The sequence below is a fragment of the Canis lupus genome, chromosome 4, assembly GCF_048164855.1.
Source record: "Canis lupus baileyi chromosome 4, mCanLup2.hap1, whole genome shotgun sequence".
In the NCBI taxonomy this organism is placed as follows: domain Eukaryota; kingdom Metazoa; phylum Chordata; class Mammalia; order Carnivora; family Canidae; genus Canis; species Canis lupus.
The window spans coordinates 39229282-39255985 of NC_132841.1; the positions used below are offsets into that span (position 1 = coordinate 39229282).

Here is a 26704-nt window from a genome sequence, read left to right on the forward strand (position 1 = left end):
CCCAGCAGGCAATGTTTTTAATAACTCACCTAAACTGTTTCTTAGAATAAAAAAATTTTAAAAAATAGGAGAGCAATAAAAAACCAAGACAACAGATAATGAAGTAAAATGTCTTATCTCCATTTGCTGCTGTCAGTAAAGATTAGAATCCCACCCAAGGAAGGCTGCCCCAGGGGTTTTGATGAAAAACTGGCAGAAGCAAATGGCAAAGGTATAAATGGGGTCTCACCTCCCTCGGAATGTGGCATCAAGAGGAAGACATTTATGAGAATGTGTCATCATCAAGAAAGGAACAGAGATAAGGTCCCGATTTTAAATAAAGATATTGAAAATGAGACAGCCAGAGCTCTGGTGTTATTTAAATGTAGAGTTTCTAGGCCAGCCAGGCGGATTTTTTGTTTGTTTATTCATCCACCTGTTCATTCAGCTATTAAAGGCATCTTTTGGTTCTTAATGTGGCCAGGTGCAAAGGCTCTTGAGGTGCAAAGATGAAGAAGATATCATCCAGTCCCAAGTCAGTGAGAGACATGGCAGGTAAGTCGATGATGCCAACACCACATAACTGGTCCTAGAACGGAAGCTAGTACAGCAGGTGCAGGAAACCCAAGGAGGAAGGACAGACGGCTTGAGCAAGCCAGCAAGACGGCACAGGCCAGGGGCCATTTGGGTTGGATGTTGAGAGATGAGGGAACATGTCCAGTGGTGAAGGCAGGAAAGGCATTCCATCTGGAAGGGACAGCACAAACAGAGAGAGGGAGGCATACAGTATATCATAAGGGAAGTGCTTTGGGCAGTCAGAAAACTCGTGGGAGAGGCAGGTGAGTAGTGGAGCTTTAAAGGTGGCAAAGCCCTCAGGGGATATGCACTTTACGGAGAGTACTCTTCTGAAGTGGTGAGAAGAATGGACAGGAGCTTGAGAAAGGAGGCAGAGGTACCCAGAACAAGGCTGGGCCATGAGAGGATGGGTGAACAGAGAGGAATGTACAGTTATTGGAGATTTGCTGTATGGAGAGAGGCCTGGACTCTGCGAGCTCTTAGACACGGCAACTGACCCTGTCAAGGTTGGTTCTGGCACTGCACTGTGTCTTTTCCCATGTTGGTGTGGGAGAGAATGCTAGTAGAGCAGAGGCCTGAGACAGAGTGCCAAGGTCCTGTCCGTTGGCCAGACAGAAGACAAGGAGAAGGAGGAAGGGAACAACTGGCAGGTAGGCTGGTGCAGCAGCATCCCCAGGAACCTACTCACTGGTAGTCTAGCTCCCATTCCACTGTAAGCAGGCTTTTCTGCTCTTTACACCCTCCTTAGGGCCTGGGAGTGCAGCCCAGCCCCATAACCTCCTAGTGTGGATCTTGGGGAAATCACCAGCTTCTCTGAGCCCTCACCTGTTTCCCTCACCTGTACGCAGGGTGATGAGCTCACCAGCCCCGTGTGCTGGGATCTTTCAGGTATATAACATACAAAAGGCACTAATCACAGGTCTAGAGCAGAGCAGAAATCCAAAGAACTGAGTGATAGATGAAATAGTGAAAAATCAACACCATATAAGTTTCAACTGGACTTTTGTTTATTTTGGGTTTGTTCATCGTTGCTTGTTTTTAGTAATAATGCACAGACCTCTGTTCTCTAAGAATTACCAGCTCTTCCACTTCCAGCCCTCCCCCTTACTCCCTACCTGGCTTCTTGTTAATGTGTCCATTTGCCTGACAGGAATAGTGAGTTCTGGCCCCTTGGCACTAATGCACCCCTCCCATTCTGGCTTCTCCCACTGATTGTGTTCTGGGTCTGATCTTCAGACATCCCCAGGATCTTTCCCCATGCACTTGGACAGCCCCCATTTGAGTTTGCCCAAGCCATAGCCTCCAGAGCCAAATTTTCTGGACTCTGAATAGGAATATGGTCAGAGACAAATACTGAAGCAGTCCTAAATGACTGGGCCTCCAGTGGCCACACACCAGACACTCACTCTATGCCATGCCCTCAGCTGGGAAACTGGAGATGTGGGTAGGTCAGAAGTGACCTTGCCCTGCAGGCATCACAGACTAGGGGCAGGGCTGCATGCAGCAGCAGCCAGGTACAGTATAGCAGCATTCAAGGCCCCCGTGTGACCTGCAGAGCCAACAGGAGGCACCAAACCCAACTAAGAGGATCAGGGGAAGCATTCCAGAGGAGCTGATCCTACAGGAACAGTATAGCTGAGAAGGTGGCCAGAATGTCCTTGACTAATCCACATTTGTGAGCTCCTCCAAAGCAAGGGTTTTGTCTTATGCATGTTTGTGTCTCCCAGGAATAGGCATTTGGCCTAACCCAGAAAAAATATTAATAAAGACAAAATAGAAAGGGGAAGAAAAAAAGGAAGGAAAGAAGGCAAGCTAGCCATAGAATGGCAGCGTGGCATCGAGGTGTGACAGAGAGAATGGGATATAGTTAGGTTCTCATCTTGTTCTAACACATCCAGGCTGAATGGCCCTGACAGCCACTTCACTTCCCTGAGCATCAGGCTTCTTACCTATAAGATGAGGATGACAATAGGTATACCTATTGGTTGTTATTAAAAAGTGGATTAAAAGCATTTTTTAAAAGAGTTTATTTATTTGACAGAGAGAGAGAGAGAGTACAAGCAGGGGAAGTGGCAGGCAGAGGGAGAGGGAGAAGCAGATTCCCTGCTGAGCTGAGCAGTGGTGAGTCCTGACTCCATCCCAGGACTCTGGGATCATGACCTGAGCCAAAGAGAGACGCTTAATGGACTGAGCCAGCCAGGCACACTAAAAGCATTTTTTTAACAGATACCAGGATTATTCATGTTATAACTGATGTGTTGAGAAATAGCCTACCAAAAAAATTGCCTACACTCCCCAGGAGGCAAAGAGGTGAGTCCAGAGGTCACTGTAGACAGCTAGGGGTTGTCCATGAATCCTGACATTGAACTGGCTACCCTCGAACAATTCTGCATGTTTCCCCAGCCACATTCTCAAGGGGGAAAGCCAGAAGGGAAGGCCCAAGTTTGTCTCAACCAACAGTCAAAAGCTGGCTAATTACGCAAGAAGCTAAGAACCCAGGAAGAAGGAAGACTCTGAACAGGAAAGAAATAAAATGATCATTCTTTAAGATCTAGAGTGTGCCAAGGACTTACACTATTTGTTATGACAACAGTGTGTCCTGGTTTATGGATGAGGAATCAGGAGTTCAGAATGGTGAAGGGACCTTCCCAAGGTCATGGAGCTAGGAGGTAACAGAGCTGTGATCTTAGTTTCCCAGGTCACTCTGGCCCCAAAATCCGAAAACACCTGTCATAAACTAACACACTGTCCTCTAAATGCAACACTCAGTTCCTTCTCATACCAGCCTGGGGAACAACCAGGTCTGCCAGTGTGGCCAGATGCACCAGCACCCTGTACGGCACCTTCCATGGCAAAATCAGCTTTAGAGGAACACCCAGCTTCCAAGACCAAGAAAGAAGGAGGGGCTCCTTTCTGCATGCTCCTGTGTTCTCAAATAGCCTGCTGAACACCTTCTCAAGTCTGTGACCTCTCACAGGAGTCTTCTTAGTTTTAGAAAAGACAGAAATTTCAGGCAACTCTTTTAGCTAATCTTTCTCAATTCATCTCCCCCTGCCCGTTCTCTCCTCTCATTCTCTCTCACATTGCTTTGAGCTGCTCTGTCCAGGTCAGTTCTGAAATATGAAGTAATGAGCTGTACCACTTCTGTGAGGGTATTAGAATGAGGGGCAGGTGCATCTCTGCCATCCCCATTGCTACCTCTGCCATGAGCAATATCCTCAGGAGGCAGCCCAGCTACTGTTTCCTAAGCATCACACTCTTAAAGACTAACTGGGAATTCTCTGACTTCCACTCTGGTTTCACCAGCACAGAGCTCAACCCTGAGCCCCAGGCCATTCACATACAAGGGTGACTAGACCATCATGCAGGGCCCATATGCCCCAGGCACCTCTCACTCAATGCATGCCCCCAGCCTACGTTCTCCAGTTCCTACTAGAGTGGACAGTATCCACCAGCCCAGCTAGCCAAGCCACATACCAAGGATTCCCCTAACTGTCCCTCTTCTTCCTACCAGGAACAAGTCCTATAAATTCTATCTTCAAAACAGCCCACCTGGGACCCCCAAGACCTGCTGCAGCCAACAGCTCAGACCCTCAGACTCTCCTCCAAAGCCTCCTCCCAGGCCCTCAAGCTACCCTCACCCCAACAGATACATCCTACACACAACCCAGAGGCAGCTCTCTTTAAGAAAGCAGAAAGAGGCTAATGCATCCTCACATCTTTACATAGACAGATTTGCTCCCTTCCTCTCATTTTGTTCCTTGAGGCAGGGCTCTCGGCCCACATCTGACCGTCAGTGCTGACAAAGGATTACTGCCCCCAAACCCAATGCCCTTCCTTCCTGACCCCCAGGATTACTCGAGTCAAGATGCATGGAGGGCTTCTGCAGCCCCAGAACCTGACTGAGCCCCTCCTTTCTTCTTAGCTGACTCACTTCTGTCAGAATGGGTAGTGACCACCACAGGCGGTGTGGCTAAGAAAGAAAGGCTGCTTTGGCTCAGCTCTGAGTGCTGGCCCTGCTGCTTGTTGGCTAGAGGAGCAGATCACGTCACTGCTCTGAGCCGTGGCTCCCCTTCGAGAAATGGAGGGTTATGTCAGTCTCTGGGGGCTTTTGGGCGTTAAATATGATTAAATAGCAACATCACCAAAAGTGGTCAAAGGATAAAAAAAAAAAATTATCCAACACTACTTCTGTAACATGGCCACAGATGGCATATGCTGATACATTTTTGCCATGTCGTTTCTCCTATGTTTACTTGTGGTTTTTTGCATAGTTCCAATCCTGTAAAATACTATTTTAATCCTGGCTTTCTTCACTCAACTTTCCCTCTGAAGTATTTGCCCAAATTATTCTGTGTCTTCATAACCATCATTGGAAAGCGACTGATAAATAAGAAATAATTCCATCAGAAGCTTGTAACACTCTATTTGATTTAAAAAAATTATTTTAATAATTCTACTTTTTTTCTGATTATCAAAATCCTGCATGGTCATAGCAAATTTGGAAAGCACAGGACAGTAAAAAAAAGATGAAAATATCTCAGAAGCCCATAATTCAGAGTAAAAGAAATGCTTTCTTTTAAAGAAAGGAAACCTTGAGAAACTGCTAAAATAGTCCATCATTTGGATGTGCTTTTATTTACAGAATCATGAAGAAGTTCTTGAAAGTGTAGCATTATTTCCAATACCTTGATTTTCTAAATAACACTGCAGCAAACCTTGTTGTACGTAAATCTGGGCATATTCTTGACGGTCTCCATTGCCAGGAGCACAAGTCAGCTTACATATACTTTATGCACCAAGGTACTCTCGACCTCCTCTTGAAGCTCTGAGTACATTCTTGCAGGGATGCAGTTCAGGCCAGGTCCATATTTATTGGGCCCACACTGTGAGCCAGACACGGAAGCTATAGCTAACAATAAGAGGAACCCCTGCCCTCAAAGAGGGTGGCAGTGTCCAGGGATCACCCATTCTCTGAGGCATGCATACAGAGGGGCCACAGTCCCTCTCAGGCTCACACACGCAGCTGCTCAAACCCAGATTTAGCAGGGAGATAGGGAAGGACAGGAACAGACCAACATGTTTATTCATGTACACCCTCCAGTTCCCAGATACCCAACCAAAGGCTGTTTTCACTTTCAAAGCCCCCAGTCATGGCTGACACTAAAGAGCTACTATTTGTTGTGTACTTACCATGTACAGATCGAAGTGCTTTGCATGACTTCTGTACTGCACCCTCACAGCCACCCTTCTACTACCTCCATCTGATAAATGAGGTTTGCAGACTTGTGGTGGCCACTTGGCTGGTATGAGGTGGAAAGAGAGCTCATACCCAGTCAGACTGCTCCAATATCCATCTAAGGAACCACTTGTTCTAGTAAAACCATGGCTGATTGGCTGATTTTGCCTCCTAAGTATCTTTTAGGTCTTCCCATGTCTCTCCATCTGTTCACCATCCTTGTTCAAGCCACTGTCTCTACTTAGACTATTGCAGTAACCTAATAGTCTCCCCACATTCCCTCTTGCCTGCTACAGTCCACTGGCCACATAAAATCCAACATGCTTTATTTAAAACCCAATTAAGTCATCTCTCTCCCCTTCTTGAAGTCCTTCAGAGGCTTCCTTTATGCTTCTAGCATACAACTCAAATTCCTCCATATAGTCTACAAAGCCTAGAACTGTCTGTTTTCTGCCTACTTCTATGGTTTCATATTTGCCTACTCTCTATCCCCTTCTAGAGCCTAGCCTCACTGCCTTTATTCTTATTCAGAGTTGAGATCAGCCTCAGGGCCTTTGCACAAGCCGTGCTCTTCTCAGCCACCTAAGTGACTTTTCCAGGGTACTTCCTTGAGGTTTCTCCTTTTGTTCTTGTAGAGCATGTTTCATGACTCCTTCATGAGACTTACCACAGTGATACATATTTATCAGTTCTCCTAATGACCCCTCCACCAAGAAATAGATGGTCAGCCGTTTGGGTTTTTTCCATTAAGAAGTCAGGTTTTTTCCCCCTTTGTCTTTTTTATATTTTGTTACAATCATCCACTGACTAAAATTTGAGGGTTTTAAAAATACATTTCTGTCATATTTCCTGGAGATTTTGATGGAAATGTAGAGAGATAAGGACAAGAGAAAAAGAAGAAAGGAGGCACATTTATCAATCATCAAATTATCTGAGCATTCCAGAGCAGAAGTAGTACTCAAGAGGCAGAGCTTTTGTTATCTGATTAGACTCAGTGACCCAGACAGTGTGACCTCAAGAAATCCTCTAGAAATATCCTAAATAGAAATAGCAGTAGCACCTGCTCTACTAGTGCCAGGAGTCTTGAGCTGGCTGAAGCCAGCCTTATCTTTACAATTTGCATAAAGACACTGACCGTAAATTCGGCGATTTTCGGCACCCGGAACTTCCCTTTGTTCTTCTGTTCAGGCTGATACTCTGTTCTTGTCTTCACAATCACCTGAAATGTTCAACCAGTGTTAGCGCAAATGGAAACTTGAAACACTTCTTGTTTTCTTTTCTTTTTCTCAGTAACTGGAATTTTTGTACATTGCATAAGGATCAGAAAACAAAGAACTTCCCTCTCAAACACACAAGAAAGCAGAGAGTTCAAATTACCCATACTTCCCCATTCCAACAGAGATAAACACAGGTGACAATTTGGGTCACACTTGTCCAGATGTTTTTATATGCATATAGATGCATATATTAGATATGTGTGTGATATTTATATAAATGTATTTTCTTTTTATACAACAGATTCATACTCCATGAATTACAACCTACTTTTTAAAAAGATTTTATTTATTTATTCATGAAAGACACAGAGAGACATAGGCAGAGACACAGGCAGAGGGAGAAGCAGGCTCCCTGGGAGCCCAATGTGGGACTTGATCCCCAGACCCTGGGATCACGCCCTGAGCCAAAGGCAGAGGCTCAACGACTGACACCCAGGTGTCTCAAACTACTCTTAACATATAACAACATACTAGCATTTTTTATGTAGACAAATACACAATTGTATTTTGCCTTTTAATGTAGCATATTTCACCCTATGCATATGCTACAATTAATCCAGTAACTGTGTTGTTGAACATTTAGGTTGTTTCCACAGTTTGGGTTATGTAAACAAGTTATGATGAACACCTTGTAGCTCAACCTTTATACATATACTTAATTCCAATTTGACTTAGAGACTTGCACAGATAAAAGCATAAAGGTCTTTGAATCTTTTGTATCATCTTACTTTTTCTAAACTTTTCTAAAGTCTGAATATTTTGCAGAGGTGGTTAATATCTTATCAAGATACTCTGTCAACCTGCCAAGACATTTATGGAACTCCAGCCCACTGTGTAGGCAAAGTGGAAGAAAAAAGAACCTGACAGATAATCAATAACCATGGCCAAGTGCCACAGTGTCGGGGTAACACAGAAGCTGTCTGAGACTCAGGGACTCACCTGTAAAATATGGGCAATAATCATAATCATAATCCCTATTTAACAAGGTTGTTTTGAGGGTTAAATGAGATGACAATTGGTAATATTTTTGTAGTTACTTATTATGTGCCAGAACTAGATCAAGCACTTCATATGCTTTTATCTATATACCACTACTATTTCCATTCTTCTGACAAGGAAACTGAAGCTTGGAGATACTAAAATACTTGTCCAAGGTCACAGCTAAAAGGAAGCGGTCTTCTAACCATGATCACTCTTACTTTTCACTGGAGTTTAATTTAACTGAATCTTCACTGAAAACTCCCACCACGTGTTCCTGGAGATAGCAGTCAAGTGTACTGACTCAAGCAAAAAGTTCTCCAATGAAGAATATTCTTTATGTCTTTGAGGCATGCCATTGACTAAATGTAGCTCAAAAAGGAAAGGGTTAGGGAAAGGACTACTATTACTGAACATCTCCCATGTGGCATTTAAATATGTTGGTTCAGGAGGCTTGGGGATCAGCCCATCTAGCTGATCCCTTCTCTCCTGCCCCATCATCTAGAACCCATTTGCAGATGTAAGGTCTGCTCTTGTGTCCTACCCCTCTCTGTCATCTGCTCCTCCTAAACAACAGAAGTGAGCCCTGGCTCCTTCAAATAGGGAAGTGGGGGGTAGCCAATTAAGGGTGAGGTTTTATGGGAGGTGGGGTGGGTTGTTCTGTTATTTTTATTTTCTTTCTATCTCCTATTCCAAAGAATAGGAAAGCAGAAGCCTCTTTGCCACAAGTAATAAAAATAAGTCTCATGCTTTGCAAACTTACCACATAGCAGGCACTGAACGTTTGACATGCAGATCTCACTTAATTATATCTTATGCGGCAGACACTGATACTGTTAGTACTGTAGGAAGGTGTAAGGGTATGTACTGGGTTTGAACAGTAGTTTCACTATAAAGCCTTCTGTGTCTTTGTTTTCTCATCTATAAAGTGGGACAATAAACACAAATACCTCGTTGCATTGCTGTAAGGCTTAAATGAGTTCATACAAGATAAGCACTCAGACCATTCAATAACAAATGCTTATTTGAACACTGCCTCTTAGTGCTGCCAAATTTTCTTCCATGGATATTCAAAGCAGATGTGGAATGGAGCCTGGCCTGCGCCTGTCAGCCTGTAGGTCCTCCCTACTCAGTCCATCAAGAGCAACACGAGAACTTCTCAAGAATAATGCTGTTCAAGCATGCTCCTGACCTCCTTGTCTGGGGGAAAAAAAAGGTAGGGAGTGATGGATGAACAAAAGTTAACTGAGTGAAGGGAGCTAGGGTGGCTCAGTCAGTTAATTGTCCTACTCTTGGTTTCCGGTCAGGTCATGATCTCAGGGCCCTAAGATTGAGTCCTACATTGGGCTCTGCACTCATTGGAGATTCTACTTGAGATTCTCTCCCTCTCTCCCTAAGCCTGCCACTTCTAAAATAAAAGTTTACTGGGTAAGAAAGCCAAGGAAAGACATTTTCTGCAAAGTGAACCACATGGCCAAAGAAAGAAAAGTGTGACATAACGTAGTCTACAAGGTTTGCTATTTGCTGTCATGTAAACTTCCATGGGTATGCAAGAATCAGGAATTAAAGTAGCTAAGTAAGCAATACTTACAGCATAGCCCACAGGCTAGATATTTATATTACTGCCTAAGTAAACATTCTGGGAAGGGCCAAATGGAGTAACGTACGTATAGATATGTTGTGAACTTAAAGGCTATTCTACAAATTTTAAGGATTCAAAATATTTTGGATAGCACTAGATCAACTGTCAGGTTATAAAGTGGTACAGAGGGGATCCCTGGGTGGCTCAGCAGTTTAGCACCTGCCTTCGGCCCAGGGCATGATCCTGGAGTTCCGGGATCGAGTCCCACATCAGGCTCCCTGAGTGGAGCCTGCTTCTCCCTCTGCCCGTGTCTCTGCCTCTGTGTGTGTGTGTCTCTCTCATGAATAAATAAATAAAATATTTTAAATAAATAAATAAGGTGGTATAGAAAATGTAGATGTCTGATCATTCTGAATCCACATTTTTAGAAAATATTCACAAGTTGAGAATTATAATTTCTTTTCCCTATTTCTCCATGTTGTATGTATGTATATATTTGATAGGTATGTGCGTATATATATTATAATGCATCTCAGTATCCATTTCTATGCAGAGGTAATTTCCTGATCAGTGTGTCATGTGATCCTAAGCCTTGGGGCAATAACTGCCTTTGCCTTTTATGGTAAGTAGCATTCTCAGATAGCCCCCCAAGCTCCCACCCCAGTGCAAATGTCCAGCATAGTCTTCTCCGTCAAGACTGTGGACAGGATAATTGTATATGATGGCATAGTCACCCCCACAATTACATTAAGCTATTATAAAACTCTATCATAGCAGACTGGAGAAGGATTCTCCTGATGGCCTTGAAGAAGTAAGCTGACATGTTACAGGAGGGCCATGTAGCTGGAACCTGAGGGCCGACTCTAGATGCTGAAAGTAACTTCAGCTGAGCCAGGTCATTCAGGACGATGGGGACTTCAGTACTACAACCACAAATAACTGAATTCTGCCAACAACCTCAGTGGGCTTGGAAGAGGACACTGAGTGCAGATGAGAGGGCAGCCTGGCCAATGCCTTGACTTCAGACCCCTGAGACCCCAAGCAGAGAAAACAGCTAACCTGTTCCTGGACTTCTGACTACAGAAACTACAAGGTAATATATTTGTGCTGTTTTAAGACATCACATTTTTGGAAATTTGTTGTACCATGACAGAAAACTGATATTCCTTCCCACATTGTCAAGTCCATCTTGACCATCAACCGTCTCTGTGATTGATCCTTTTGCCACTAGATCTTTAGCCACCAGATCTCAGGCATCAACACACCACACAACAAATGTTAAGAAGCATTTGCTTCTTAGTCCTTCCCTCTGCCCCTCAATTTCTATAAACATTTTTTCTAAAGCTTCCCCAAAAACTCAAAAACATCTTCATCATTCCACATAAATTGAAAAGACCCTATGCATAGCTGACATTTTGAGACAGGTGACAGAACTTTTAAAATATGACTGTCAGAATGAGACAATGAATAATCATTACAGGCAACATCATTCTAATTATCCTATTAAACATTTTGTGGTTGCTTCCCTAACATCCATTTAGATCAAAAGTCCCCAGATATTCCTTTTGGGAAATCACCACCGCCCTTTGTGTGGCAGCCATGTGGTTTGGTGAGATTGATGCCTCCCTTCATGATAGGAATGGTCCCTAATTAGGTTAAGCCAATCAGGGCATACTATCCTTTTGATCACAAAATTTAATTAACTCAAAGTTTGGACCAATTAGATACAAGACAATATTGACTAAGAACATGGGGAAAGAAGCCTCCTTGCTCTTTATGGGGGTTCCCAAAGAGCATGTTCTTCCTCTGCTTGGTGTGGTGAGGACTTGAGTTCTAAAACGTCTGTAGAAATTTCTGACACAATAAGGAGGAGCCAAGATGAAGACAAAGGTGGCATATGAAAGAGGGTAGAGCCAAGAGAAACCGAGAGAAATGGAGATGGACCCTGATGACACACTGCCCTCTGGATCACACCTTGCCTGAAGTCCACATTGAACTCTGCAGTTATAGGGTCAAATACATATTTTGGGGGCCCTACTCCAATTTGGGTTAGGTTTTCTGTTATATGAGGTAAAAAGTTCTATCTGATAAAAATGTGGTCCAAGAAAAATGAACTAAAAAGCTATTAGACTTTAGTAAGATGGCCAAATACTAAATAAGCTTAAAAAAATCAGTAGATTCTTTGGTGCCAGAAAAACAACAACAAAAACAAAAACAAAAACAAAAACAAAAACCTCAAATATTGTAGGTCCACCAAAAAATACAAATAAAAATATTCATAGCCATTTTTTTCATAATATCCCAGAACTGAGAACAATCCAAATGTCCATTAATAGAATGCATAAATTGTGGTTTATTCATAAAATGGAATGCCACGCACAAGTGTGAATCTTACAAACATTACCTTGAAAAAAAGAAATATGACACAAAATTTTTTGTATATGATTTCATTTAAATCAAGTTCCAAATATATACAGAAAAATTTACATATTAATTATTTATATAATTTATATACAATATTTATAATAAATACACAAATAACTGTAATATGTGTGTGTGTGTACTTACTATTTCTTTTTAAAGTATCTCATTTACCACTTGCAGTAATGGAGGGCTGATGAGTTTAGGCAGAATTAGGGTCACAGCCTTCCTTTGAATCCATGTCCTGCTTTGCCTGAACCCTTATGGCAGGCTGCTTATGCCCTGAGTGACTTTCTAATGGTTATTTTTATTTTAGAACCCCACTCCTCAAACCACCAGTTCAAACACAGGCCACAGGTCAAGTGGGTACCTGACCCAAGTTGGTCCTCAGTCTTTTCCTCCTCTCTTTAGCTAAGCCACATTTTCCCCCAAAGCAACCCAAGTTGCTACCCAATATCTTCCCTTCCCTCCTAAGGACATGTTAGCTCATTAGAACCCTATCTCCACATCAAAAGCAGGTCTTTGCCCATTGCCTAGAGCAAGTAGACAGTCCTCTGGTATCTTCTTTGATCTCTCAGTAGTAGGCTTGTTTGCTCCCTACCCCTTTAGATGTCCTTCTCCCTTGGGTCCATAGCCATATCTCTCTTGGTTCTCCTGTTCACTGACCAGCTCTCTTCAATTTCCCTTTCAAGATCCTCCCTTTCTGCTTGACCTCTCAATGTTAGAATTTCTCAGGGTGAGGTCATTGGCACACTTCCCTCCTACATGTACCCTCTGAGTATTCACACTCCCATTACTTCTAAGTCCATCCTTATCCTTTTAACTTAATTCAGACCTCAGCCAGCATTCAGATTACCCTACTGGACATTTGCCCTTGGACCAACCTCCCTAAATATACCACATCTGCAGCAAAGCTCTTGGGTTCCCAGATCCATCTGCCCCTCAACATTTCTTCCCCAAGTCACCCCCCCCCAAATAGCAGCATTATCTATGCCAGTGCTTATGTCAAATCAAATATAGGAATTCTTCCATGACTCCTCCCCTCCCTTCACTCTCCAAATCCACATCAGTACCAGCTCCTGTTTCTCAGAAACTTCTCTCAAATCAACCCATCTGTCCAGTCACAGTGCCACCACGCTAATTCAGAACACTGTGATGTTTCCATGAATGGTTTCTCTGGCCAGCTTCTTGTTTCCATTCTTGCCTCCCCAAATTCAGGGAAAAGAATTTTCTAGACCAAGGGAACCGCATATACCAGCACACATTCAGAAAACACTCAGGAGGCTGGCACGTGGAGGAGCCACAATGAGTGATTTTGAGTGGCCACAGCACAGGGCGGGTGAAGTGAGGGGGTAAACAGAGGCTCTGAATGCCATACCAAGCATCCTAAAAGATGAACCAGAAAGCAGTGAAAAGCCAAGGAAGGATTATAAACCACAGAGTGGCTTTCCAGATGTATATTACAGGTAATGGTTAAGCCTCTGGCCACAGTGAGATACACTGGAAAGATGTAGAGAACTGGAGAAATACTGTAGAAATACTGAGAACTGTAGAAATAACTACAGAGTTACTGGAATCAACCAGATATTGGGCATGTCATGAAATTTGGTGTTCTGTTCCCATGGAGGGGAGCCAGAAACATTTCCCTTCTATAAAAGAAGATATGGCAATAGTCACTTTTTTTTTAGTACTATGAAGGGAAAGCATGAGAAATGTTAGCCAATCATTAATTATACCTTGGAGGAATCAGCTTACATAAGCAAAGAAAGAGAGAAGAGAAAATATATTTGCAATGAAAGGCTCTATTCTCTGCAGTTGAAAAAAAAAAAAAAAGTAGGGAAAAATGGAGTCCTAAGCTCTTACTAACAGAAATGAGGGAGGAGTGGAGAGAGAAGAGGAAAAATTTGTTTCTACTCTTTTTATCATTTAAAGTGGAGTTTTACAAATATTTGGAAAAATGAACCTCCAGATTTTCAAATACCATTGTGGATGTGGGCAAAGATATAAATTTGTTTTCTTTTCGTATTTTGACATCAGTCCCCATTGTCCTGTCAGTGGCTGATATGAAGAACATAATTTAACATAATTGGCATTGTGAAAATGGGATAAATTATTCATCCCAAAAGGACCCCTCATCTGGATATATTCCCCCTTCACTGGCAAGGCCAGATAATACATGGTGGTTCAGATGGCACAAAGTACAGATCATAAAAATTTAAAATACTACTTTCCAGGATTATCAATAATGAAGAGGTTCCCACATGGAGAGGCCCCAGGATTGGCAAGAACAATAAATAAAAGTGCAGAAGTGCTGACAAGGAGCAAGATTGTATTTTTATGAGCTGGACTTGCACAGGCCAAAAATAGATCTAAGCTGTATTCTGCAGCTCATCCCTGCAGCTAAGAGAGAAGTTCAGAGCAGGACAATGAATCTGCTGAGCACCTACTATGTGCCAGGCACTGTTCTCAGGGCCCCCCTGATCTGTTCTCAGTTAATTCTCATAATTCTCCTCACAATGTTTCCAGTCTTTATGTATCTCCTTTAAAATCATTATTACTCCATTTCTCAAATGAGACAATTTAGGCTCAGAAAATTCAGTCACTTGCCTATGATCAAATGACTTATAAGCGGTTGAACTGGCAGTTCAAACTCAAGATTACCCTGCTCTTTCCTATCATTGTTTTAAAATTGGTACCCAGGAGCACCTGGGTGGCTCAGTCCGTTAAGCATCCAGTGCTTGATTTCAGCTCAGGTCATGATCTCAGGGTCATGAGACTGAGCCCACCATCAGGCTCTGTGCTCAGCATGGAATCTGCTTGAGATTCTCTTTCTCCCTCTGACCCTCTTCTTTCTCTCCCCCCACCCCAGAACAAATAAAATCTCTAAAAAAAATTAAAATAAGATAAAATAAAAATGAATACCCACTATCACTGTGCCAAGTTTTATATCCTATATCACTGGAAACCTCTCAATCACTCGGAATGGGAATGATTACCCTCATTCTACAGATGAGGAATCTGAGTCTTAGAGAGCAGAAATGACCTCGTAACCTCAACACAGCTACTAAGAAGCAGAGCCAAATCTTGAATCTAAGCTTCTGGCTCAGATCCAAGTGCCACCCACAAGGAATGTCACCATTCAAGAATTATCACACTCAAACCCTGATCTTGTGGCACCTGGCACATAAGAAGGGATCCATAAATACTGTTGAATGAATGAATCCTATCTCTAAAGAGACAAGTTGGCCAGATGGAGTCTGAATACTTAGTTGGGAACCTTCTCCCATTTCCCCTGCTTACCTCTCAACCCATACTCCACCTTTTTTGGGTTTGAGTCTTTCTCTGGGCCCTCAAAGTTTGGTAAGGGCCCAAACATAGGGTAAAATGTCAGTGCTCATAGGACATTAGTGGTAGTATTGTCCAATCCCATTAACTCACAGATGGGGAGATGGGAGCCCAGAGAGCAGAAGGGATTTGCTACAGATCACACAGAAAGATTGGGTCAAAAGCAGGACTCTAGTAAGGAACTGCTCACTCCCAGACGAGGGCTCCTTCCACAGGATCAGATATCTTTTCCTTGTTGGGCATTTACTCTTCAGCAGCAGAATGGAAGGTGGACCAGTATGGCCTTAAATGCACCAGCCAGCCCACTAAGTCTATGATTGTCCAACTGCATGGCAGAGCATAGTGTGTGGAGAGATGAGAGACTCTCTGTATGGTCCTCTACAGGGGAGAGGGAGTTCTAGCTTCTGCTCTGAGTGGAAACTAGACACCTAGGCTGGAATCTTTATAGTAGAGCTCCACACATCTGCCTCTGGGCCTGTCCTCTGTGGTCCAGAGGCCCAGCCCACTTCACTGCTCAGCACTCCTCATGACCTATACTCTCCACAAACAATGATCCTGATTCTGGGACCGAACTGATGAGAATGGTGATAAGCAACAACAGTAATAACAACAGTCTTGCACTATCATCTACTCTGTCCTAGACACTGGGGTGAACACTCGACATACATTTTCTCATTTCACCCTTAAAACAGTTCTTAGTAGAAGAGATTATTGTCCTCATTTTAACAGTGAGGAAACAGAGGGACAGTGGTTAATAAACCTGCCCAGGGTCACACAGCAAGTAGTGGTAGAGTTAGGGTTCAAATTCAAGGTGCAGTACTATAATGCTTTCCCTTACATGCAGGGACACCAGCTTGCTTTGTTTGAGTGTGAGCAAGTCATTTCCGTGCTTTAAGACTGTCTCACCATCTGTGAGAATGGGCGTGATTTACTTTGAAGTAGAAAATTTGATACATGCTCATGGTAAAAAAAAAAAAAAAAAGGTATGAAAAATATGGAATGGAAATCTTCAAACAGGCTATCCCCCAACTCCTATCCCCCTACTTCCTCACCATTTAATGATTTCTTGTGCAGGTCCAAAATTGTTTTATGAATGATAAGTACAAAACATACACACAGACATGTTTCCACAAATGGGATGACTCCATGCCATGCTCTTTAAAGCTGTTTTAACAGAGCGGTGTGTCTGTTGCTCCTCCCACATTAGCATAAGCAAGAATGCTTCATTCTCCTAGCAACCACTTAGTATTCCACATCCGTGCGCTAGAGTTCATCTAACCAGCCCAGTCGCATGGAACATTCCAGTTGTTCACAGGTTTTCTTTATATATAAGCCTTTGCATACTTGAAAAATATACCCATCGGGTAACTTCTTACCAATAGGAAACATACCAATTGATGGTACATATAGTTTAAGTTCTATAAACAATGTCAAAACACCCTCTGCAAAACATTGCACCAAATTATATAACCAATAAGAGTGTATTGAGAAGATCTGCTTTGCCTCGGTGCTAGCAACACTAGGCATTATCAAATGTTGTGCGGTGGGTTTGCTTGGTTGTTTTTTACCAATCTAATAGGTAAAAAGTTATCTTTTATTTAAAATTATATTTTTAAATTAAAAAGAGTTTGAAATAGGCTTAGTGGCCATTTTTATATCTATTTGTTGGAATTGCCTGGTCAAAGTCTTTGCCCCAATTTGTGGTGATTTATAATCTGTCTCTTGAGAGTGTCTGAAGAGCAGAACAAGGGGGCTCTGTGAACCTCAAATCTGCAGAGATGTGCATTTTCTGCTTCTCCCTAGGGAATGGCTGAAAGTTCTCTGATCCTGTGCTTTAGGGAGGAAAAGAACCCTCTGATAAAGCCACAAGAGAAGCCAAGAAGGTACACAGGATGTGATGACAAGAGAGGCATCTCCTCTGGCCACACCTGTCCAGGTTCACCCTGTCAAATCCCTGTACCTTAGAAACCTCATTTCTGGCATGTTTCATTTTTACAGTCATCTTCTGAAATGCGAACTTCTGGACACATATTCTGGATGCCCAGTGAAATACAGAAACTATATCAATAAAGCACCATCTGTGTTCCATAAGACAATTTTCATGCTTTTTCCTCACAATAGCCTGATAGGTAGATATTATGCTCATTTTACTGCTGGGAAAAAAACAAAGCCCAAAGATGCTAAGTGACTTGCCTAAAGTCACACAGTAAGTAAATAGCTTAGCTGAGATCTGAACCCAGGCCTCTAGGACTGCAAAGCACATGTGGTTTACCATGCAAAATACAAAGTGTATCAAACCTCAATACTGGATACCCAAACATCTGCAATCTTTTCTTCCCACAGGCAGGTAAGCCAATCTTATCCAGGACATGTAAAGACTTAGTAATCAGTAAAAAGGAAAGGGATATTTTCCCAGAGCTAGGTTGCTGGCTTGCCAAATACATGATTCATCTGGGGCTTTGCCAAGGTGGGGTTGTGCCCATTTGTGGCTTGCTTTCCGCAGACCTGCCACCCATTAGTTGGCATCTCCCAGCACACCTGTGTGCAGATCTTGGCTGCACTGTTTTCTTTTAGGTGTCCTGGGACAGCATTTCACCTCTCTGAGTCTGTTTCTGCATCTGTAAAATGGCAATAATTGGTTGTAAGGTTGCAACCTTACAGATGGGTTGTAGGACATCTGGGTTACTGCAATCACTTAGATACACCAAAGGAAACAAGGCCCCAAAAGCATGTCCCTGAATTTGGTATCTGTAGGATGATATTCTGGCTTTTCAAGAGCTTATGTTCATGGGCTGAAAAAGTAACCCAACTGCTTAGATTCAAGTCTATTCCCACATCTGTCAAGTGGAGAAACTAAGCTCAGCTTTAGGCTCTGCAAGGGACAGGGAGCCTTGTTCAGCCAGCATTTCCCACTGCCCACTGCATGCCAGCCAGGATGCACAATGAGGCAGAGCCAGGGCCTTCAGGTCTAGTGGGCAAATCTCCTCACACCCAACCAGACACCAAGTCAGCCTAAATTCACCCACCTCCCCATTCCCACTGCCACTGCCCTAGTGCCCACCACCACCACCTCCTTCATGAGTGTGGCAGTGGTCTTCTAGGTGACTTCCCGCCTTTCAGTCTTTTCCCTTCTTCTACCACTCATGGTGGGCATGCTGCAGGAAATACAGTCACTTCTGTCTTGGAGAAACTACTCTGGTGCTGCAAGGGGGCTACACTAGAAGGAATGAGGAAGAGGAGACCAGGAGATTCAGCATGAGTCCTTCATCACTAGGGTGGCCCACAGCAGCCAGAGGAATCTTCCTTAAATAGAAATTTGATCCCATCACTCCTGCTTTAAACCACTTCAAAAATATACACTGAGTCCCCCATGAACTGGTGCCCACCTCACTTCATCATCTCTGTCCTTCACTCAGGGTGACCAGCCCACCTGCTTTCCTGCTATTCCTCCAACTCCCTCAATGCCTGTCCACATCCTGGACCCTATGTTCCTATTCCCTTTATCACCCATCTTCCAGGTCTCAAGCAGGGCTCCTTCCTCAGGATGACCTCCCCAACTAGTCTCCAACATAATTAGGCCTCTTGAGTCTTATCCTCTCTCACATCACAGCTCTGTATTCTTTCCTAATAGCCTTTCTCGCAGCTTGTGTCTCTATATGGCTGTCTGTATAATGGATAATTTGAAGTCTCTCCTCCCCATTGGACTGAAAGCTTCATGAAAGCAGTGGCCACATCTGACTTTTTATGTCTGGATATGGATAGCCTGGTACAGTGCCTCACGCATAGAAGGTGCCCAACAAGATGTGCTGGATGAGTGAGTGAGTAGATACCTTCCATGGTGATAAGTAAACCATAGGTATAATTATAGGTGGCCAGGGAAGGTGCTGCCATCTGAGCTAGGTTTTAGGAAGATCAGTACTGGCTTAACAGACAGGCAAGGGGTGACAAGGACATTCTAGGAAGAAGGAATAGCATGTTCAAGGAGGAGGGAGCATGAACCACCCTGGAAAGTGTGGAAAATTCTAAGGCAGAATTTCTCAACCTTGACACTGTTGACATTTGGGGCAGGATAATTCTTTCAGTTTGGAGGGGGGATGTGTCCTATGCACTGTGGGATATTTAGCAGCATTCCTAGCCTCTACCCACTAGATGCCAATAGTGCCCCCCCCCCTAAAGTTTTCACAACCAAAAATGTCTCCAGACATTGTCAAATGTCCCTTGAAGGAAAAAAATCATCCTCCACTTCTCTGGGTAGGTTTGACATGCTAGTGTTCAAGGTATAAGTGGGAGCAGTGGGAATAGAAGCCAATAGGGCAGATAAGGATTTCCCAAGGTAAATATTTGGGATTGTAGCCTGTGGAGATGACTGAAAAGGGTTTCCATGGGAGAGAGACCCGGTCCCAACTCTGGGGATGCTCCCTCACAGGATGCAATGTGGAGGATTTGATTAGAATGATAGCAGAGGTGGGCGGCAGGCCCATCTCCTCTCCTGAGGCAGCCACCAACCCCTCCAATACTGGACAGGGAGGGAGCATTGGAGGTTAGGATGTTCTCTCTGGAGTATCATACCCAGACCCCACCAACTGGTCCAGGGAGTCCAAGGAGGAGTGTGGCCACAGATGAGGGGTATAGAGTTTGAGAAAGCACTCTTAGAGGTGGGAGGCTTCTTGTTATTGAGGGCAACACAGTGCAGTGGGGAAAACTGGGGTTTCAGGTGCACTGGGATTCCAATGCTAGCTCTCTCATTTCATCTGTGAAGCTGGGGCAAGTCACTCCATTGATCTGAGAGCCTCAATTTCCCTATTAGTGAAATGGGTGCACTAAACTCCCTTCACAGGGCCATTGGGAAGATTAAGTGAAACAACAGCCATGAATGCCTTGTGTGGCCCATTCCCAGGCCAGCACAAGGACTTCAGACTTGCTCATTTCTCCATTTGGCCTCCAAAAAGGTTTTCCCCCTAAGGCTCACAGACTCCATACTAAAGCACATTTGGTGATCAAATCTAAAGATGATTAACAGTATCACACACTAAGCATACTCTGTATTTTACATTATGAAAAAACCCATAATTTAACATTGGGGTCAAATATACTTCTTTCTGATGAACACTTTGGCTTCAAACACTCACCACCTGACTGGAACCTAACCCAAAAACTGATGACTGTGTCAGGACTCACATCACCTTCCCTATGACCTGTGATCTGAGTCCCAATATTCTTATCCCCACTTTATAATGAGGAGACTGAGGCAATTTAGGAAACTCATTTCAAGTCATTAGCCAAGGTAAAAACAGTAAAAGTTGGGGCAGAGATGTGAACCCTCCTAGAGAGGTAGCTTCAGCGTCTCTGCTGCTAACTATGCATTTGGAGGACCCATTTGGCTGCTTGAGTGGAATTCACTTCTAACACATCTGTTCTAATGTCAGGGTAAAATTTGTTTACTCTTGTAAATATTATACAATCAAAATACTAGTACAGAAAATCACTACTAGAGTTTCCCACTCAGAGAAGAGAAGACAGAGGACTGAGGGAGAAGAAACAAGTCACACAAGTCTCACCATGGGTTGGCAACTGAGCTCAAGCTAAAGCCCAAGTCTGTGGACTCCCAGGCCAGCTGGCTCCTTGTTCCTGCTGAAGTGGAAGTTTCTGGAACAACACTGCCTGGGTTCTGTGTTCTCTAGGGATTGCCAGAATGCTTACTATGTGCTTTGGGAAGTTACTTTTACCACTCCATGCCTGAGTTTTGTCATTTTTAAAAATTGGATTAAAATAGCAATTCCCTTATTGGGTCTTAATAACTACTGAAAGGGTGAAAAAACGCATGCACACACATGTGCACGCATGTACATATGGCTTAGAACAGAATCTAATACTTAGGAAGCACTTGAAAATGATCATCATTATTCTTTTATAGTTACTTTTGTGCCAGGCACTTTACATATGAGGCCATATCTAACTTTGTTCAGACCACTGTTGAGGCAGGGATGATCATCCCTACTTCACAAGGGAGGAAATGGTGGTGCCTAGTAGGACGACTTTGTCATGAACATCAGAAAGAGTCTGTAATGTACCCTTGTGAGGTTGTGTCCCTGTAGGGATTTGCATCTTTTGGGATGCGTTGCTTTCCCTTTCCATGCATGCAGGTCCTCAATATATTTGTCTTTCAGGCTTTGGGATAGCTTTTTGGTACATCTGGACTGGGAACTCAGTGGTTATTATGTCTTTTCCTCTCTAAAGAAGAGGAAGTCCTCGAAGGCAAAAGGATGGGATGGGGGGAGTAAGGGGAGATACATCTGGATGACTTGCAGTGTGTCTAAGGATAGGGGAGGGGTGATCTCACCACAATCCCTTTTCCTTGCACACCTTTTAGGAACATAAAGATCTTCCAGGCTGTAGCTGTTGGCAGAAGGATAAAGAATCTTCCTGAAACCTCACAAAACCTCAAGAAAATATCCTCCTGCTCCTCCTCAATTTCTGTTATACCTGGGTTCAAATTCCAGCATTGCCACTTACTCCTTCTGTAAGCTTGAATAACTAACCAAATTTCTCTGATCCTTCGCCTTTTCACCTATAAATTTGAGTGCATAATCCCTGACTCCCCTGTGGAAATGTGCATACAGAGCAGTGGTTCTCAACTTTGCACACATGAGTCACCTGGGGGGATTTAATTAATACTGATGCCTGGGTGTCACCCCCAGAGCTCTGACATAATTGTTCTGGGGAGTAGCCTAGATATCAGGATTTTCAAAGGCCCCCTCAGGTGATTCTAATATGCAACCAAAAACTAAGAGCATCTGCTATATGCATAGCAGATACCTAATTAATACATTAATACTGGTTTTTTTTCACATTTCTTTAGTGTTAGGTCCTGTTCACATTTTATTTTTAAAAGCTTTATCAGTCTCACAGGATGGCTCAAAGATTCTTTATTTCTGCCACCCCCATACACATTCTCATATTGACAATCTCCGCACTTTCAAAACAGATGACTCAATCCCCAGCCAATCATCCAGGCCCTTTATCTAGCTTTGGCTCCTCTTCTGTTCATTGGATAGAGCCAATTGGTTAAGACACACAATGCCCTCCTGGAGATGCCAATGAGAAAATCAAATAGATGGAATGATCCATTGTTTGCTCTTCAGCCAGGGAACTCCATCATTTACCTCCAAATCTATCTCTTGCAGTATGCAAAAGCTCACATTATAAAATCTCAAGTTCTTTCAACTGGATCTCACACAATAATGTTTCTCCCAGCTCTGTCCATGGGATAACTTTTGTATCCGTGCCCACCTTTATATAAATGCCCACCTCCATTCTTCATGGACTACTCCCATGTCAGGAGATGTGCCATCAGCCAGTCATTCATTTCCAGCCACGCCTCCCTAAAAACGCTCTACTCTAGTCACGCTATTTCTCAAAAGCTCTCCATGCTTTGCATATGTCTTAAATGTCTTTTCCTCCTATGGTCTATCTGGAAGGTTTTTACTCACCTTTACAAGCCAAATTCAAATGTTCTTTTCTGCAGGTTACCTAACCTGTTCCTTCCAGTCCCCTCCCACCCCAACAGAATGTAATTGTTTTCACTCTTATGCTCTCATAACCTGTGAAATTCTCAGGTATAACATTTACCCTGATGCATTATATTATGCATTATACAGAGTAGGGATTTTGTAATTTGTCTTTTCATAACTTGTAGCACAGGGATATGGCCTTAGCAGGTGCAAACTAAATGCTTGTTGGACTGCATCCAATTCTCTGTCCTCAAATCTATACCACTGAATTCCTGAAACACCTCCCCCAAATAATCAAGACAATTATCTCTGTCATCATCTACAAGCTTATTAGTATTCATCTGCTATGATAAAACTTTAACAAAGAAAGGTGAATTGTCTTGCCCATGTATGTATATGTGAACAAAAATTGAGTAAACACTTACCATAAACCTGAAATAACACAAGAGATGTCATGTCTCTGAAAGGAATGACTACATTTTACAGGAAAGGAGACATATTTGGCTGAGGGTATGAGAGGATTTGGGGAGGTGGAATTTTTGCTGCTTTATTTCCTGAGATGGGAGGTGGGGAGCATGAGGGTCTGATGGGGAAAAGAGCAACTGCTTTACCTTTTCCGGAGCAGGCAGCTGTAAGTGGTTAACCTCCAAAGGAGTGATGAGAGGGACGGTCTGGAAGCCATCCTCAACCGAAGGCGGCTTGGTTCCCTTCTCACTGGGGTTACTGTTCAGCTTCACCATCCTTATGCCTTTCTTCCCAGACCTAAGACAAGCAGTGGAGTTCTAGTTACAGTGGGAGGTGAGGCAGGGAAAGAGAAGGCTGATGACAGAGAAAACAGCAGCGTTCTCAACGGGTCCACTCGGCTTTCAGTGTAGAGATCAGTCATCTATCTATCCTCTGCTAGATTTCTTGACATGAAACTCATTATCCAGTGAAACTTCTTTCATCATCAAAATATGCCACCTTCCCATGGGGTTCAATAGCCCTCAAATTCAGGAAACTCAAGGAAAATCCCAGACTTACACAAACAATATACAAGCTTTCAAAAAAAAAAAAAAAGACATTAGAGCTAATACAGTTATATAACCTCAGTGAAAAGCTAATTCTTACTGAAAAATTAAATCCTATTATTCTGGGTCACCCTGCTGTACGATAAATTTCACCTTACCACCACACCTTACCCCCTTGCTATTTTATTATGCTAGCTTTTCTTCAGCCATCTCCCTAAAACACAATAAATACATTAAATGTCTCTATGTGTACTGTACCCTTTCACATGAAATGTAAGTGGTACAGGAGAGACAATTTCATAAAACAAAACAAAACAAAAAGGTTGTCTTGAACCTGATTCTGTTATTCAGCCATGGAATGCCTCCATTTCCTCAATAGTGAAGGGCCTTTTTTTTTTTTTTTCTTCCATGGAAAGTTAGCAGCCCCCATATTGCAAGATTGCCAACTAAATAAACAAATCACATTTATTTCTCTCAAGCTCCTTTGGAAGTCAAACGGTGCTCCCACCCCACCCTTATGAAGCCCATACAACTGAATTTCTCTTGTCAATCCTGCTGATGGAACATTATTAGGCAAAATAGGATTGTTGTGGAGGTGAAAGGGATGGTAAAGGGTCGGAGGATATTAAGGAGTGATTATAGCAAAAACAAATGCCTACTTACTGTGCTGCACTCTTGGGGGGTCAAAGCAGATTCAAGCCAATTTGAAGAGGAGGAGGACGACCAGGAGTCCTCCCTCCTCAGCCCGAGCTTGTGGTGCTGAAAGGACAGCGCCTTGCCTGTGTCTGGATTGGGAGTTTCTGAGAGCGAGGCGCGAGCGAGAGGAAGAGCTCCTGGCAGCTGCCTGCCTGCTCCCTCGCTCGCACCCCCTCCCACCGGGGAACGGGCTCCCACACCATCTGTCATCTGGCACCACCTGCTGTTTCTCATGCATGGCCACAACCAGGGCATGAGACAAAATGGTTTCAAGAAAGTGGGAGGGATTCTGGCAATAATAATAATAATAACAACAACAACAACAACAACCATATAATAAGCAATCTTTCAGTCTTTAGAAAAAAAGAGGAAGGAGACATATTTATTAGGAGAAGGGACCACCTTTTAAAATCTTCCAGAGCAATATTATAAAACCCAAAATGGTTCAGGACCTGCACTATGCTCTGACCTGAAGTAAAGGGGAAACTATATTTATTGAGTATATCCCATGAAGCGGGCACTTTTCCAGGCTCTTTCAGACTATTTCCTTCATTTGCAAAATGTGATAGGGTTAGTGTGAGGTGTGAATGTGGTAACAGCTCAGAGGCACATGGCTAGCCCTGCATGTGAGAAGCTACTATTCTCACAATACCACCATAATCACACAGGTCAGCTAAGGTTGCACAGCTGGTATAGCACCATGAGCTGGAATTTGAGCCTGGATCCATAGCCACTGATGTTTTCATGCAGTTCACAACTTTTTATGGCTTCCAAGTTGGTGTCTGGAATCAGGGGAGGAGAAGTCCTAGTGTCAGCTCTATGAAGTTCTGACTGTGGAGATCTTGGACATTTTATATTCCCTCTCCAAGCCTCCATTTCTTTATCTCTGATATGCGAATAATAATACCTTCCTTGCAGAGTGGTTGTGAATAAGATGAGACTGTGCTCAGGGAAACCTCTTTTAACTCAGAGACAGGGTTCTGAATGGCTGAATTATTTCACCTCTGGGGATTGCCCTTACACTCTTGGAATCCTTTGAGATTAAGACTACTGCCACAGGTTTCTCCTCACTGTGATTCAAATCACTGTTGGTCACTTATCCCCAGCTGCAGTGATGTTTATGATGCACGTCATAAGATCCAGTGGTTTTGGTATTAGTAATAGCATTCTCTTTCACTTTCAAAAATATCCTGGTTCCCATGATAAATTGTTTGGTCACCTAAATTAGTGCTCACATGATGAGCATACATTCTACTGGCTAAAAAGCCAGAAGAAAACATGCTTTTATCTGTATTGTTCAGTAATGAAATGGACATGTATGTGCATGTATGCGTGTGTGTGTATGTATGTATGTGTGTGTGTGTGTGTGTGTAAACAGAAATGCTTCTGAGACAGTAAAGTCTATAACATATCAGACCTGTACAGGGTACTATCAATATCAATAGAGGTATGTATATATATGAGAGGAAGTTACTCTAATATTAGTTTCTCATTTTCTCCTTTCCAAAGACCAAGATGATTTTCAGGTGCAAGCATAATCTAAGGACAACACAATGTAGACACCTACATGGAGTCAATTGTGAACATTTTTGTTCAATTTAATTATTTCTGCCTCCAGAGGGGGAAAAAAAACCTTCACACAGCTATGGGTAATTCACAAGCAGAAATCAACACTTTAATAACTCCGAGCCAGAGATCCTGATAGTTTAGTAAAAAAAAAAAAAAAAAAAAAAAGGTCCAGGAGAAGTGTCTGTCTCATGGCAATAAGGAATCCAAGCTTTTGGGTAAGTGAAGCCAGGAGAGAGGCTGCAGGAAGAAACAGGGGGCTGGAGTGATGTGAGAAAATCCCTTATGGGAGAATATGATATTGAAAGGTGCTTAATATAATAGACTATTATTCTCCTATTGAGTTCTGGGAAACATGCTTGACAGTGAAAACACAAATAGGACATTTTTATGAGGTTTTCCATGTGTAGATGTAATATATAGCATAACTGCAACAAAAAGAAGAGAATATAAAGGGGCCACTACAGTAGTAATGTATCTGTACTCTACACGGTAAATTACTGATTCCCACTGAACAGTGAAAA

General features: G+C 42.9%; 1 protein-coding gene across 1 annotated transcript in view; it reads right to left on the minus strand.

The window, feature by feature from the left end:
- The window catches only part of NSG2 (neuronal vesicle trafficking associated 2), a 58754-nt gene extending 34007 nt beyond the window's left edge, over positions 1–24747 (minus strand). Inside the window, exons 1-3 of the mRNA XM_072824104.1 lie at positions 24582–24747; positions 23520–23670; positions 6930–7013 (exon numbers count right to left, since the gene is read on the minus strand). Coding sequence (XP_072680205.1) covers positions 6930–7013; positions 23520–23648 — 213 coding nt within the window. The 5' untranslated portion in view covers positions 23649–23670; positions 24582–24747. The remainder of the gene's footprint in view (positions 1–6929; positions 7014–23519; positions 23671–24581) is intronic.
- Positions 24748–26704: the final 1957 nt, after the last annotated feature.